At 38.5% G+C, this 16,630-nt stretch overlaps 1 protein-coding gene across 1 annotated transcript in view; it reads left to right on the forward strand.

Annotated features, from left to right (window-relative positions):
* The window catches only part of LOC124136460 (cornifelin homolog A-like), a 48,471-nt gene that overhangs the window by 17,958 nt on the left and 13,883 nt on the right, over positions 1 to 16,630 (forward strand). The window contains exons 2-4 of the mRNA XM_046502375.2: positions 710 to 773; positions 1,490 to 1,637; positions 2,205 to 2,344. Of these exons, the coding sequence (XP_046358331.1) occupies positions 723 to 773; positions 1,490 to 1,637; positions 2,205 to 2,344 (339 nt within the window). The 5' untranslated portion in view covers positions 710 to 722. The remainder of the gene's footprint in view (positions 1 to 709; positions 774 to 1,489; positions 1,638 to 2,204; positions 2,345 to 16,630) is intronic.

The following is a 16,630-nucleotide window of genomic DNA, read 5'->3' on the forward strand; positions in this document are numbered from 1 at the left end:
TTCTGTGTTTGAATACTATCCCTGTGTTTTTTTCGGCATTTAGTGAGAAACCCCATTTATTTGCCCATATTTGAATTTTATTTAATGCATTCTGCAGTAACTTTTTAGCCATATTTATGCTTCTGGTGCGGACCCAGATGGCTCCATCATCCCCGTATTTGGAAGTTTGAATTTTATTGGGTATTCCCTCGAATAGGTCATTACATGCTTTAACATAGACTTTAATTAAAAGGCTATTTCTAATGTTCAAGGACATTGGGCTTCATTGAAGCGCTTGTGTTGCTGCGCTGAGACACCCTTGAGTCTCTTTGCAAGCTACGAGCGAAATGAAGAATATATGGATTGTTCGTTAAACTGATGATTGGAGGGGTTGACTGGAGGGGTTGACAACATTATCTCTTGCTGACTAAGCTGGTTGAGTTCATTCATGGTATGCAAAGCGGTGTGGATGGATATCTACATATCTTGTTTCTGATTCAGTGTCACGTTGGAGCTTCCATCTCAAAGCATTTATGTTCCCTTGTTGTGTGGATGACAATTAGGTTTATGGTGATGCTGCTCGGTAGTTATCACTAACCTTATGTTTGTATCTTGTCCGTTTATTATGACTACTTACAAAGCCCTGATGATGGAGATTGTCATCACCAAAACTGAATCATCCAAGTCATTTTACTGTGTTTGAAAATGTGATTGCTACGTTTTCTTTCAGTGAGAACACCACGATGGAGCAGCCAGTTACCTCCCCTGGTCAAGTGACTGTGACTACATCCCAGGTAAATGTGGCATATCACAGGCATTGTGTATCATACTTCACTGCATGAATTAATTTCTTACTTTTCATTATTCATTTCTTATGCTTTTGAGGAATGTTTGCTATTTAGAATACTTGAAAAAAATAAAATACTAACTTAGATACACAATTAATATTCACATATTCTTTTACATATAACTGTGAGTGAGAAATCTTTTTCCTAAAGACAATGGAAGTATTGAACCTCTCATTATGAAGATGGGAGATATCTGACCAGGAGAATGTATATTTATATGGATTTAATTGCTTTGGGCAATCTAGACCTACATATAACATGGTCTCAGTCCCAGCTCAACATGTGTCTAGATTCATTCACAAAGTGAACCATATCCCTCCTCTGACCTGTCGAACATATATTCTTACAGAAGGAAAAGGGGCGCTTACCATGGACACAAACATGAAATATGAATTTGAAAAGAACACTGTAATGTGTTCTTGTCGCTGTTTCTGCTGACTATTTAATCTAAATATTCTCTGGAAGTAACCCTTTTTACCATTGATTCCCAAAAGTTGTTGTCCCAAGGGCAGTGTTATTCATATATATATGTTTTTATTCGTTTGTGTCCCTATTGTCCAATAATGATCGTAATCTGTAACTTAAATTGGCTCAATGCATGTGACCTTTCGTGCAATAACTGTATTGACTGGTTAATGGATGCTGTCCGCCTGTTCATCTAGCCTGTTCAAGGTGGCTACCCTATCGGCCCCCCTCCCCCAATCAACCAGACCACGGTGATAGTCCAGCAGCCCGGGACCATGATGAGGGACATGGGACCTCGAGTGTGGAGCTCCGACCTATGCTCATGTTTCGATGACATCGGCTCATGTGAGTGATATCAGTTGTCACCCTGTGTATCTTGACATCGGTGACACTTAACCTGATGATTTCAAGCCCAGAAAGTTTATACAGTTCATAGAATTATTTGTTCTTGGTCACACACAAGGGCACAATTGTTTTGAGGACCCACAAAGATCCAATTATAGCCCGTGAAGATCCGGGGTAGAATAGGTCTTCAGAAACCAATGCTAGCCATAAAGGCGACAATGCTTGTCATAAGAGTCGACTAAAGGGATCGGGTGGTCAGGCTCACTGACTTGGTTGATGCATGTATTCGTATCCCAATTGTGTGGATTGATGCTCATAATGTCAATCACAGGATTGTCTGGTCCAGACCACCATTACATAGCTGAAATATTTTTGAGTGCAGCACTAAGGCAACAAACAAACAAAACAAACATTTCAATTACACTAAGTCATGATTTTTTACTTGTCATTGTAGGGAAGCTAATGTACATATAGGACAAACTTACCAACATGTAGCATGTAGCATAGTGTACTCAAGCCTTAACGGTAGTGGAACCTGCGGTTACTGTGCATCTGCTTACACTACAGGCTTGCTGGGGGCAGTGTGTCCTCTAGCCCTGGCCTGCCAGGTGTCTGGGCAGCTGGGGGAGTCCGCCTGCGTCCCATGCTGTGTACCTGGGGCACTCGTCGTCCTTAGGACCAAGCTACGAATCGAGCAGAACATACAGGTATGTCATTGGGACGACGTGTTTAAATGACTGGATTAAGTGTTAGATATACTGAACAACAAAAGTTTCTGTGACATTGAATAAGATTTAATGCAAAGTTATGTTTTTTACCATATCTGAAACAATTTCGGTTTGCAACAGATAAAAGACTCCTGTAAGTGTTCGAATGGTTTCATTTGCCATACTGACTTCAGAAAATGCGCGATTTCATGTAAAACATGAACATGCCAAAATGTCAATTTACAAATCAATAGTGTGTGTGTCCACCTCTGGTTGTGATGCAAGCAACACATCTTTGTCTCATGGAATGGACCAGGTGTCGCACAAAGTCCTGTGGGATATCTGTCCATATCTGCTGGAGCATGTTCCTGGAGTGTCTGTGGAACATATGGTTGCATCGAAGGCGTCAATCCATATCATCCAACACGTGCTCAATTGGTGAGAGATCAAGGGAGCGATCCGGCCAGGGGATGACATTCAGGTTTTGTTGAAGAGAATCCTGAACAAGTTGAGCAATATGAGGCCGGACGTTGTCATGTTGAAAGGTAATGCCTGGTCCATGACAACGCAAAAACGGTAGAACAACAGGGCCGATGATCTCGTCACGGTAGCACTGTCCAGTGAGATTTCTCTCTACCACTATCAAAGGGGTCCTCTGTTTTGCTGTAATCCCGTCCAATACTATAACGCTGCCGCCCCAAACTGATCTTCTTCCATGACACAATGATTGACGTAGCGTTCACCTCGACGTCGGTACACTCGAATCCGTCCATCGCTGTGGCTAAGGTGAAAACGAGACTCGTCAGTGAATAGAACTTGTCCCCACTGCAGACGCTGTCTGCACCACTGTAGACGTGTTTGACTGTTGTTTCCTGTAAAAATGGGACGTCTGGCGGGTCTTCTGGCGACAATCCCTGCACACCTGAGGCAACGATGTACGGTTTGTGAAGATATTCGTCGCAGGCCAGGGATACTTCTTGCAGTCACTGTTGCTGGCTGGAATCGATTTTGTAGGTGTGTTGTTCAAATCCAGTTGTCTTGTCGATCATTGGTTACTCGTAGAGTAGTATAGGTAATGATGGTTCTGCCGCAACTCCACTGGAGCTGGATTTATATACCTATACTGCTACTAAAGGGGGAATTTTTTATGCAAAAATGATGATGCGATTCAATGATAGTCATAATTCGTATTAAAAGAAACATCAATATTAATTAATAATGAATAAAATTTACTATGGCCCACGAGGATATTGGAAAGGTGTAGGTGCAATAAAAAAATTAGCCAGTGCGGCTAAGGTATCTAAAGATGTGGCCAAGAATGGCTAAAGAAACAAGCGATGTGGCAAATATATTTACCGGCATCGCATTATATACCGAGGAAGAAGTTTGATATTTTTACAACGAATGAAGTTCATCAGGCTGACCTCTTGTTTCTTCCCCAGGATAAGGTAAGACGCAAAACGTATAAATACGCTTTAACGGTAGTGGATGTGGCTAGTCGATACAAAGAGGCTGAGCCAATAACCTCGAAAGATTCAGCAGAAGTAGCTAATGCACTGAGCCGCATATATAAACGCGGACCACTAAAATGGCCCAAGTTATTTCAAGTAGATCCCGGTCGCGAGTTTATGGGATCAGTAACTAAACTGTTAACAAAGCACGATGTCGAAATCAGGCATAATGAAAAAGAGGCCCACCGTAGTCAAGCTATCATTGAATGATTTAACCAGACATTAGCGGAATGTTTGTTTGGCTATCAGTATGGGATCGAAATGAAATCGGAACGATTGAGATCAACCGAATGGGTGACACGATTATCAGCTGTTGTATCAGCGCTGAATAATGAAGTAACGAGATTAATCCGGAAGAAACCATCCGATGCGATTAAAATGAAATCTGTGACTTCCGAATCTTCAGCACCGAGGAGAGGCAAAGGACAAAAACTTCCGGATAGAGTAAACGTAAGATATTTATACCAGCCCAGTGAACTCAAAGGAGGCCTACGCCGCGCAACCGATCCGATTTGGTCTCTTAAGACATATAACATTAGTCGATTGGTTATGAAAGAAGGAGAGCCTATTCTTTATTATCTTAAAGATGGACCAGGCAAGGCATTTGTACGAGAAGAGTTGCTCATAGTTCCCAACGATACAGTATTACCGCCCTAAGTAACCATAAGCATTGGTAGTTACACCATCCTTATCAATTCATCTCTTTGTATCTAAGGGGGATAATGATGTCTTGTTCATTCTTAATCCATATATCCTATGATTGTAACTTCTTAAAGAGTTCATCTCGTGTTTGAATGTTCTACCGTTGAATAATGCTTCTTTATACTGTTCGTGTTTGATATGCTTTTTTACCACATACTTCTTAACACCCTTAGTTTTTTTTATCTCTCCATTATCGGACTTCTTTATAGAATATATCTTAGGTCTTAATCCGACATACTCCGCTATAGGAGTCCCAGCACATTCATCCTTCATCTTACCTAACACCTTTTTATTTACTACGCTGTGCAGTGGATTATCTTTGGGTAATCGCTCGTGTCGTACATATCTATTTTTTCTGCCATATCTTTATACACATCCTCGGTTTGTATTTCCATCAACAAAGAATCTGTGTTGGTATATAACACCTCGCATCTTTCGCCGTATTGCTTCTTAAGTTCGTTGTAATAAAAGTCATACATTAAGTGTATTGACGAGTCGAGAATACTCATACCAACGTACACCAGTCTGTTAAATTTTATATAACTCTTCTGCATATGCAACGCGGCTAAGTCGTTATCGAATATCTTGCTTCTGTTAAAAGCCGGACTGGCTGTAAGTTTCCTAAGTCTTTCTTCCTCATTAGATCTGACCAATTTAACATCAACACGCTTCCTTAGATTCTCCATAGTTTTACCAAATACTGAGTTATTCATGAGCTTATATAGGTTTTTTTCAAAATCGCTGGAAGCTATCTTTCTTAAATCTGTGTTCAACCTTATATAGGGCTCAATCCAAGGGCTTTGATCAAACTTTAGAACTCTGTGTATTTTCTTTAGTTTCATACGTAATGATAGATATAACTGGAGATTTCTGTTGTGAACTATATATTTTGTATTATCCATCAAATTTGGTACGAGTTTTTCTACGTTAGCTAACCTTGTATTACCCATCAAGGAGCGTTGATATTCCGACATTCAATCTTTATTCACCATTAATCTTTCGGGAGCTAGCGGATAACAGTTATGGTCTTTATGTAACGAATTTGGGTATTCCAAGTCAACTTCTAATATGTACCCTTTATTTGCATCATTCGCATTGATATTATGGATATCATCCACTTCGATATCATCGACCCACTCAAAACCACCCGTGGGTAAAGGTTGACTCATAGCCCATCCGTACAAATTGTTGGCGTCGAGATATAATATATGCGTGTTGGGTTTACTCGGATCATATCCTTCCACTAATTTATTATTAGCCTTAGAATACCTTTTCGCTACCATCGATATACCACCTCTTAATCCTTTCTCAATAAACAAGTGCATATCGTAATCGGTGAGTAGTTTTAGTTCTACGCTGGTCTTCTTCAACAATACATCCCACAATAGTCCGGGACTGGAATAGTACCATGCCGGGTCCAAGCCGTATTGTTTTAAACATGTCTTTCTAAATATCTCGAATATATCGGCGAGTAACAGTACATCGGTTTTTAAGTACAGATAGTGATAATCACCTAAATTCTTACAACCTAATTTATCCCAAACCGTCAGAGTGTGTTCATAATCGGCATCGGTTATTTTAGATTCTGTTAAGTTACTATAGAATGATTCAAGGGGTGGTAATTTAGTTTCGTCGCATCTAGTCCAATCATCCATATATTCGTAAGGATATACACCTTTTCTCAACAACAAATGACAGCACCTATCGGTATATTGATTTGTTATTGCAAAGTCATCGGGATTGTTCGCATTAGCTAAATTGTCAAGGGAAGATAACAGAAACTGTACGGAGTCTATGAATCTAAATCCATTACTTTGCTTTATTCTGGCTTTCCTATCCTTGTCCCTATAATGTATAGTCTACGAGAATGATATGTATTTTTCCATATTATTAGGAATACACGTTAAGCCGCCGTCAGTCTTTGAGATAGCTTGCATAATGAGATGAGAATCATATCCTCTAAGGTTATGAAACACAAGGGGATTGGTATTGTTTGAGAATTCATTTTTAGTTTCAAGTTACACTTGTTATGCGCGGCTCCCCGATAATTAGCCGTGACGTGGCAATGATCTCTTACAGAATCCCCATTCAGGGGTTTATTACAAACATGACAACTCGTTGACCTCTTATAGGCCCTCCAATCATCCCTTGTCATCCACATTGGTTTCTTACGCGATAAATTTTCCCTGATTATTCTCTCTTCATTTTGTAGATATTCTAGGAACTTTCCCGCTGCATCGGGACCTCTGTAAATCACGGGTGGGTTTGTTTTCCCATCATACCTTACAACTATATATCAAAACCCACAAGGAATATGTTCTTGAGTTTTGTACGTAAAACTACTATCTTGATTATCTTCTATAGGTTTGATAAGCGCTTCGAAGTCGGCGTAAATTACGTACGGTACTGGCATTTGATTACAATAATGTTCAAATTTTAATATATTTTTCCCCTCTTTAGGCATATCGATCCTGATAGCATTCTGTCCAACACCTCTGCAGTCTTCTTTATGGGCTTCTAATAGATATTGTCTACTGTACCCTTGTAGGCATCTTTCACAGAAATATTTCTTTCTCGCATGTTTTGTTTGATCATGTAATAGTCTGCTTAAACTTTTTATCCACGTATAATGATATTTACCATCTTTTTCGATTAGAAATGAATTGATTCTGGGAATATGTTCTGGAGTGGAGCTTATCCTGTGTACAACAATTCCTTTAGAAGAATGTCCGAAAACATTTATAGCTAAATTATTTTGCTTTTCCACCTTATCAATTTGTGATATTGGTGTAGGTTCGTCTATACCATCGAAGTTGAGCCTATCGTTTTGCTGATAGCTCGAAGGTCTATTTGCAATTTTAGAATCTACGGGGAACAATGCAGATCTTATCATTCTTAAACAGCCATCGGATTTATTTTTTACATTAATTATGGCTTTTTTCTTTTTATAATACGGAGGTAAATCTATATAAGATCCACCTTTGAAGGGCATATAATTTGCTATATCTAAATATAAACTATCAATTTTATCCACACCCCAACCCGAACCTCTGTTAGTCCAGCGTTCTAAAGTTTCCTGTATCCTCTGAATTGATGTATCTAATGATGCGTTTATAGTATCGGACTCGGTTATAACATCTTGATTGCTCCAGAAATATGGTTCGGTATATTCAGTGCTATCGTCTGTGTTACTTTTACTCAATGACATTTTAATCATCAGCTGGTATTTTATACTATGTAAATCATCTAACTCCTCGTTAATTTTACTCGATATGATAGGCTTAGCATCATTAACATCCATGTTGGAATTAATATCCATCTTCCAACCTCTTAGATATTTACCAACGCCGGCGGATGTGGGTACAAATTTTAATTCTTGTTTTTTTTTTATCAACATCATATTGTTGTTTTTTATCAACATCATCTTGTTGTTTTTTATCATTATCTAGTAAAGCGATCAATTCAGCTTTTCTCATTCGAGAATATCCATTTAGACAACGTTGTTTTGCTAAAGCCTTCAACTCTCTCACAAAAAACATTGTGGTTTAATGGTATATGCAAAATGAGTCAAATGTCTAAGTGGTTGTTTTTCATATATCTAAATACATATTCTCCCTAACCTATTCTTTTCATTGATGTAATCTCTCTTCCTACCGTAAATAATCTGGTTCCTGACCCTATCAGCACCGTGTTTCTTACATAAACAATAACGACCTTTGACCCCTATCCCACATACAGAACATGTATAATTTACATTTCCCCGCCCTATGTAATAAGAGTGGATACCACAGTAAATACCAACAGAACGTCGGTTACATTGAGTCGGCTTCCCCATGAGTGTAAATCTGCACAGATTCATGGTTATACATCTATTCATATCATTTGTCTAAATGCAAATCACATCTCCACTGCTGATTTATTGATTAGCAGTCAGAGTGACTCGCTTGCCCGCCCGCCCTAACTAGGTCATGGTTTATGCGTAGTTATTGTGTAGCTAAAAATAGCGATGACTGATAAGCCAAACATGATGAATATGACCTCCCGTTTTTTTTGTTCCTCTGACGGTGTATAAAACTGACTTATTGTTGGTTTTGGCTTTGGGTCAAGTTTTTTCCCATAAACGAGGAAGTGTTCGTGCATGGCAGATTCAACATCCTTAAACGTTTGAATTGAATGTCCCTGTCTACGCATTTCTTCATTAATAAAATCTAATCTCTCCATTCTGCGCCTGGCCCATTGTGACTGGGCTGCTTCGAGTTGTTCTAATACTTAATTATGTCATTTACTCTCCGAACCTCTCAAAGTAGAAAATAAAAAATTACTCCCCGAAAAAGCTACAGCATTAACAATAGTTCCACCGACCATCATCGCAATTGTGGCCATGTTTATATGAATATAATATATTCAAATGTTTAATTACTTCATTATATCTTCTGGGATAAGCCCTTGTTTGATGAGCATATCTTTTGTAGCCATAGCAAATCCAATATCGAGAATCATCATATCGATATCATAACCATTAAAATCTAGCTTGGGAGGTGTGGCTTTAGTAATCATTTTAGCCATACGGTCATAGCCAATTGCCAAGCCGCTGACCACCGCTGAATGATACGTTGCGTTTACCAACATTATACCGTCTGTAACTGGAGTAGTCATGCTTCTTATAGCATTATATGGGGGCTAACCTTTAATTGAACTTGTTGTTGTGTAATCGGGGGTGACGTTTTTCTCTTCTCCGGTCTTATAAAACAACCATACCACCGCTATAGCAACAACTCCTAGTGCATAGGGAGCCCAAGTTTTAATCGGACGATTATGTTCAATATTTGAATTATGCAATAGTTTTGCCTTCCTCGCTAGACCACCCTTCCTACCAGCTGAGATTTTTCTGGGGTTCTTAGTAACTCTGGCTTGTGATTTCGCAATTGCTGGTATTTCCTCATTCACAATCTGTTGTGATTGTGTTTCCACAATCTGTTGTGATTGTGCAATCGCTGCATCGGGGGTGACGTTTTCTCTTCTCAGGTCTTATAAAACAACCATACAGCCGCTATAGCAACAACTCCTACTAGTGCCCAAGTTTTAATCAGATCAATATTTGAATTATGCATTAGTTTCGCTTTCCTCGCCAGCCCGCCCTTTCTTCCGGCTGCGATTTTTTTGAGGTTCCTTTTTTAGTCACTCTGACTTCCTCATTCACAATCTGTTGTGATTGTATTTCCTCATTCGCAATCTGTTGTGATTGTGCAATCAGGGTTATTTCCTCGTTCACTTGTTGTGGTGTCACATGTTGAGTCTCCATTATTATTAAGTGGGCACGTATGTTTAAATTGACAATACCTAGCCGTAATTAAAGCTGTGGTGAGTGGAGCTAAGAACATTCCATATCTATGATAAAACTCACAGCTTACTAAGCTTATAGCGTGTTTGATGAATGGGTCTTTCTCGAGAGATTCGCATAAATACATGCGAGGAAGAAACGTACTAGCTACGACTGTGTATAGTTATAACATAGCCGACCCTATTGTTTTAGTCATGGTAGCTCCCAAGCTACAGCATTAACAATAGTTCCACCGACCATCATCGCAATTGTGGCCATGTTTATATGAATATAATATATTCAAATGTTTAATTACTTCATTATATCTTCTGGGATAAGCCCTTGTTTGATGAGCATATCTTTTGTAGCCATAGCAAATCCAATATCGAGAATCATCATATCGATATCATAACCATTAAAATCTAGCTTGGGAGGTGTGGCTTTAGTAATCATTTTAGCAATCAGGGTTATTTCCTCGTTCACTTGTTGTGGTGTCACTTGTTGAGTCTCCATTATTATTAAGTGGGGATGTATGTTTAAATTGACAATACCTAGCCGTAATTAAAGCTGTGGTGAGTGGAGCTAAGAACATTCCATATCTATGATAAAACTCACAGCTTACTAAGCTTATAGCCTGTTTGATGAATGGGTCTTTCTCGAGAGATTCGCATAAATACATGCGAGGAAGAAACGTACTAGCTACGACTGTGTATAGTTGTAACATAGCTGACCCTATTGTTTTAGTCATGGTAGCTCCCAGTCTAGACTCGTAACGCGCGTACAGTTTTTCCATTTCTTCATCAGTCATGTTATCAATTTTTTCGATGGTATAATTTTCCCCCAAATATTGGGAACATTTTCCACTGGCTACCAAAGCCGCGAGTCTTTCTCTATGTTTATCTAAAGATTTATCTGTAACTACTTCAGCATGTTGATCAGATTCTTTGAGCATTTGTTCGATGAGTTCGTCGCATTCCATAATGTAATACCTAAGGAGATATTTAAGTCTAACATAATATAATATGACATATCCAATACATCCCGTAATAATGAACTGTTGCGAAAGAATGAGGATTTCAAGCTTCATTGTCATAATAACCGCTAATGTTCAATTTATCGTATTTTTTTGCTATATTTGCTATATTTTGCTATAATTTTCCTATAATTTTGCTTAGCAGTTGCTATATTTGCTTCAATTTTGTTAAGCAATTGCATAAGCAGCTGGTTGATCGGTTTTTAATACGAGTTTACAGTGCTTCGTTGCTGCTAACAGTTTTCTGACTTTAACCAGGGTATGAAACTCCCCAAAATTTCAGCCAGACCACAGGACTGGCTAGCTGAAATACTTGCCAGCCCTGACCAAAACCTGCCTGCCCACTATAATCATATGTTTCTCAGGATAAGCTAACGGGGTTTCTTTTTGGTTACATTTTATCATTCATCTTTACATGTGAATTAATGCTTATCATTGGGAAATATTTAGAATATTTTCACATATGAAATATAACCTGACCGTCGGGCAGGGGGATTTGAAAATCTGGCAGCCCGAGTTAAAATCAACCCGTCTCGGACGGTCGGGCAGGCAGGTATTTCGAACACTGCTTTAACTCGTTCGGACTTGGTATAAATAACATCATTTTCGCGTAAACATTCCTTGAATGAATCTCGGTCTATGCAATGAAACAAGGCAACCCATTTGGTCTGCTCTCTGATATCTCTCAGGACAGAGTTGTATTTTTGAGTAAGTACCCAAAGGCTATGTTGAGTATGCCGTCCGGAGAATGCTAAATATGAAAGCATATCTTTCTTTTTGGTTAGTTCTTTACTCGCGCTGCAGTTGTCTATTATGAAAAGGGTTGATTCTCCGTTGTATTTTTTGTGACATACTCGTAAACAGTCTTGTAAACGATCGCCCGGATCATAATAACATCATTCATTACCCAATCTGTCGATAGGTATGTGTTATTAACGCTTATAGTCGGACACAGAATAATAATATGGGCAAAAGAATTCCGATAATGACTTTTTAAAATATCTAGAATAAAAGCTGTTTTTCCACAACCCGTTTGCCCGCATATGATAGCGCAGTGCGGTTCTTAAGGTAAAAGATTATTAATAGATTGGTTGCACGAATCTTCCATTCTGTATATTAAGTTGCGCATCCATAATCACGTACAAATATATGTTTAATTTACCAGCTGATTCCTGGAGCTTCGTTATCTGTATAGTGACACCCTCGCTGGCATTTTCTATTCTCCTCCCACTGCTGTGTAGTTGGTCATCGTCCGTGGTTCGCATGTCGAGCCATAGTGTGTACTTCGATGTGAGGTATTCACCCATCGATACATCCCCGAGAGACAGATCTTTCACGACCGCATTAACTTCTGGGCTTCGTTTTATAGAAGGGAGTTTTTTAATCTCATCCCATTGTTGATACGCTAGCATTCCTTGACTATATAGTTGATTAGGAACGCCCTCGATAGTCAATTCTACTTTTGTAAACTTGGGATTGTAGAACTTCTCGGTATTTCTTTTAAATGCATCGGAGGGGTCCTCGAACAACATTAAAATACCCTTCAACAATCTCGTGGGGACGTTAAGATTGATATTCCACGTCGTATCTTTTTTGCTCCTTATGATCTTTCGGCGTCGAAGCACACGATTTTACAAAATGGCTAAACTTCCGCTATACTGGTTACGAATATGTATGGCTAATTCGTGATCTGTTATCATATCATACTCCAGCGAGATATTTTCAATGTAATAGCTAGCATCTTCAGCAGCTCTGATTACTCTACCGTAGTCATTAAAAGTGAGTTCGTATTCTAACCTATCGCCTAGGGATGCTTGATAAAAGGGCATGTGGGAATCTAGTAATTCAAAGTCTAGCGGAATATAGAAATGTCAGGGATATTCTCTGGAAACTGTAGGAGGAGTTGATTTCGTCGTACCCTCTGTGGGACGGACAGACGGACGGACGGAACGGCGCCACGACATAATCCCCCTTTGGCCATTCTGGCCCGGCGGGGGATAAAAACTCATTATTATGTCTCGCAGCAATTATATATTGGTCCACCGCGGGTAATACGTTACATCGCAGAGAGCGACTTCAAGTTGTCCATCCGAGTTATCGATAGTACGAAGCAGTTGAATAGACTGACCATTTGTTATTCCCGGGAGTGTAACATACATATTAAATATACAATGATACTATATCATAACTTAAATATGAAATCAACTTATATTACGAATCAGTCGATTTTAGTAAGTGCCTCTGGTGATAAGTTTTTTGTTGAGTTCCCTGATATCTTTGAAAAATACAGGTTCACGGCAACTAGTGATAAAATGATGCACGATTGGTTTCACAATCCGATGCAATTTTGGCAGAATCAGTTAAACTTTGCCATATGGTGTGCCACAACAGGATGTGGTGTATCTCTTTATGTCCCAGGATTTGAACTAAATAAGTCTGTTTTATCATTTCACGTGTACTATCAGATTAGACGTATATTTAAAGAAATTAGTGCCCCATTACCGCAGGATTGAGCATGGAATGCATCAAATAATCCGTACAATAGGTTCGTGTAAGAACGTATTTGTCAGGAATTTAATATTGCTATGAGTAAAGATTGGCGTATTAAAGGAATTAACCATGGTCTAGGTGTTCCGTACAGCGGACAAAAAAACTGTTAAAGAAGTCAGCGATGATTTAGTTAAAAAAACTAATCAACCATTCAATCCATTTAAGTTGTTACAGAAAATCAATCTTTTTGTAAGATTACATAATCTTAGTCATGGCTGGGAACTTTTGAGTAATGATTGGAGAGGTTCTCTCATGAGTTTTAAGGGTGGTTTGGCTTATATTGTTACAAAATTTGTGCAACTGAACAATACCGCGAACGCTTGGAATGAATTTCTTAATGATAAAACAGAAAATAAATTTACTAACCCTAGAGTTGTAAGAGTTAATGAATCAATAAGAACTTATGTATGGGCAAGCAATTCAAGATTCAATTCAAGATTCATGGTTAAAATAAGTCCCCTTGAAATCTATGCTTTTTTAGCAGGGTTGACTAAATCCAAACTTGGTGATAAAGTAACAATACAGTCATGATAAGCAAACAAAGCCACATATATAAGTTCAGGCATTCTTTATATATTCTATTTTGTCATGGAATAAGAATTGAGGGTTTTGCAAATATTATATGTAACATAGCTATCAAATGCAAATTAATGTATTGAAAAGTACCATCATTTCCAACTCACGTCATTGGATTTGTGTTTGTTCGTTGTTTACATATATACTATGTTGTGATTTTATGCATATATTGAAAATGGCGGGGCTATTGACGACTTTGTCTTCTCGTTAAAGTCAAGCTCCACACTGTCTCGAAAATATTGACAGCTATTACTATCTTGACCTTATTATGTTCACTACTCGTAAAGCCGAAGCTGACAGATATCAACCAGAAAGGTGCATATACTATCTTAGAAAACTGAATCATTCAACGGGCCACAACTAAACTTAAAAGGTAATTCAACTTTGGGACCTGATCAGCTTATCACTAAATACTACCTTCAGAATTACATGTTGCAATCATTATCAAACGGGATTGACATTGTTCCCAATATATACTTAACACAATTAGTTACAATACTAGTGCCGTTACAAGATAATAGTGTATGATATTTAAATAAAGTAGGATTGGAAGAGTAATAGAAATAGGTAATACTTATTTCTTAAATATCTGTAACATAGACAGACAATCATAAAATAAAACTCATCTTCAATTTCCTGTAAATTACAAAATCTGCACTGCCTATTACAGTACTCTATACCGCATCTTCTACCTAAATTTAACATCAATGGCAGCTCTTAACAAACAAAACATAAACAGATCAGACATTGCTGATCCGAGTTTGGTTGAAATGGCCCATGGGTAAACTGTTTATACATGGAAATACTGCATTAGATCCATGCATTCTGTCGTTCAAGTTGTCTGGTTCTGTTATGCGTTTTTCACACAACTGGAAAGTCCATACAGAAACAGACTATAGAAATTGCTTACGTCGAAACATGAAGTGAACGTAAAATCGGTCTGTTATTGCCTTAAGTTGTTGTAATGAAATTATGACAAGTACGTGAAAAGATAGAAAAATTATCCGAGAGTACAGCGATATCAAACTTTTAGTCACAAACTCACCTCAAATCCCAGAGTCTGAAAATGATTTATGAAGGAGGTGTTCTCGGGCGAGATGTAGGTCATGTTTTGCCTGTAGGACGAACCCCCACGCGCAACTTCATTAACCCGCTACAGCGCTTCCGCTGTCTCACTCAGGGGTCCGGAAACCGTCATATGCGCCGGACATGTCCGATTGGGAATCTCAAATGTCCGTTTTAAAATTTTGCTTACCGGACATTTTAAAAAGTATTGTCCGGAAATTCTTAAATTTTGACCGGACATGATCAACAGTTAGGACTGAGAAGTTTCTGTCTGCAGTTGCAACACAATGAAGATTAACTACACTGACAAGCTTTGTTTGTTTTGATTGCTGTAAATACATCGTACCTACATGATAGTCCAATCGGTCAATCACTGTAATAGGCAATAAACTGAGTTGACACTGATTAATCGAGGATTAATTACTGAGAACATCTTGTTAATTTGAATGAAAGGTGTTTACAACTGTACATTAATACCTGGCATCATCGATGTACCTCATTATCCTCACAATGCTACGATACGTAACTTCAGACAAGAAGCGAAAGCGTGACGACAGCCAGTCGACCGATGCAGATCAGTCGAGCGGATCTGCCAAACCCTCAAAGTCTGGACGATCATTTTGTAAGTCGTGGCTAACGGCTTTCACTTGGTTGACATACAATGAGGATTTGCAGATTTTATTTTTTTCAGTAGCTAGTCGTATATTGAATCTTGATTGACCGCCATTTTGCTTTCTCGGACGATCGATATCCAATTTTTTTATGGTCAATAATTAAGGACAGATGAAAAAGTATTCAAATAACTATTGCTGTCAACGATATTTTAGTATTTGTGATTAAATTATCTGTCTTTTTAAAAAAATCTTTAGTTAAAAAAAATAATTTTCCCGTGAGGTCACGTGATAACCAAATATGGGATAATAGTCTCGATCCAAATGTTACAACGCGTACACTTGAGCAGACTCATGAATATAACTCATGAATATTAATTAGACCGTTCACTCCGTTAATAGATCGTTATTATAACAGAAACAAACGTATGTTTTCCATGTAAATCTAAAATGATATTATTTGTTATTAATTGTCCGGTGAATTAAACAAGTTAAATTGAAACAATTCATAATTCATCATATTATGAATACGTAAACTTGTAATGTGTGTGAAAAGTCGTACTAAAATACGCTATTTGAAGGGGGCGTGGCCTAAATGCAAATGTCCGATTGGGATTTTAAATTTTCCGGACCCCTGGTCTCACTATACCCTTACCGTGGCTCAAGCTCCAATATGCACTCGACTGACCCATCCACATGGGTCAAAGGCAAACTGACACGCTGTGAAGTCAATCACATGCATGCGCAATTCTTGGTTTATTTCACGATGCTTCCCTATTGAGAGTGTGTATTGTGAATTCGAGCCAATTTCTACAATGCAGATATGATATGACATGATCAAGCCACTTCTGTCGCGCGCGAGACAATAACCTTGTCGCCTTGCCGAGAATACCACGTTCAGCGATAGCCGAATACGAC

The sequence above is a fragment of the Haliotis rufescens genome, unplaced genomic scaffold (genome assembly GCF_023055435.1).
Source record: "Haliotis rufescens isolate VD_foot unplaced genomic scaffold, xgHalRufe1.0.p SCAF_1, whole genome shotgun sequence".
In the NCBI taxonomy this organism is placed as follows: Eukaryota; Metazoa; Mollusca; class Gastropoda; order Lepetellida; family Haliotidae; genus Haliotis; species Haliotis rufescens.